This window comes from Lottia gigantea (assembly GCF_000327385.1).
Source record: "Lottia gigantea unplaced genomic scaffold LOTGIsca_1198, whole genome shotgun sequence".
Taxonomy (NCBI): domain Eukaryota; kingdom Metazoa; phylum Mollusca; class Gastropoda; family Lottiidae; genus Lottia; species Lottia gigantea.
In genome coordinates this window covers 814-1,850 of record NW_008707222.1, presented here as the reverse complement: position 1 = coordinate 1,850, position 1,037 = coordinate 814, and the positions used below count along the sequence as shown (strand labels likewise).

Below are 1,037 nucleotides of genomic sequence, written 5' to 3'. Positions count from 1 at the left end.
GAACTGCAAAACGAAACTCGAAATCCAAAATAAAATTTTGGCAGTATATTAGTAGCAGCAAATGAACATTGCATATGGACCTTCATATTTCTGTGAACTAACTTCATATTTGTGTTAAAGGATTTCGTATTTCTGTTAAGTAACTTTATATTTCTTTTAAGTTACTACATATTTCTGTTAAGTTACTACATATTTCTGTTAAGTAACTTTATATTTCTGTTAAGTAACTTTATATTTCTGTTAAGTAACTTTATATTTCTGTTAACTAACTTCATATTTGTGTTAAAGGATTTCGTATTTCTGTTAAGTAACTTCATATTTCTGTTAAGTTTCTTCATATTTCTGTTAAGTAACTTTATATTTCTGTTAAGTAACTTTATATTTCTGTTAAGTAACTTTATATTTCTGTTAAGTAACTTTATATTTCTTTTAAGTAACTTCATATTTCTGTTAAGTAACTTCATATTTCTGTTAAGTAACTTTATATTTCTGTTAAGTTACTTCATATTTCTGTTAAGTAACTTTATATTTCTGTTAACTGACTTCATATTTCTAAATCTTTACTGTTTAGTTTATCGACATCATATTTCAGTAAATCGTCCCCATATTTCTTTTAAGTAACTTCATATTTCTGTTAAGTAACTTCATATTTCTGTTAAGTAACTTTATATTTCTGTTAAGTTACTTCATATTTCTGTTAAGTAACTTTATATTTCTGTTAACTGACTTCATATTTCTAAATCTTTACTGTTTAGTTTATCGACATCATATTTCAGTAAATCGTCCCCAGGTTTCAGTTCATTATAATGTTTCGACACATGCGTTGATTCTGTCCCAGACACTTCGACAAAAATTAGTTTCTTTTATGAGCAACTGAAGTCACAGAACTCGAAAAATGAAGTCATAACCATAGTGGTTGATGGAAGTTACAACAGAGACTCCCGAGGATCCTTTAGTCAATAATTTTTCGACAAATACAACTTTTCAGCTGCTGGCGCATGACAAAAATGAACTCTCATTTTTTTGCTACTGGAGAC

At 27.7% G+C, this 1,037-nt stretch overlaps 1 protein-coding gene across 1 annotated transcript; it reads right to left on the bottom strand.

The window, feature by feature from the left end:
- Window positions 1-185: 185 nt before the first annotated feature.
- Window positions 186-497, bottom strand: LOTGIDRAFT_146831 (hypothetical protein; the record flags this gene model as incomplete). The annotated part of the gene is made up of 1 exon (XM_009047962.1): window positions 186-497. A coding segment is annotated over one exon (312 nt), but the record flags the coding sequence as incomplete, so codon positions are not given.
- Window positions 498-1,037: the final 540 nt, after the last annotated feature.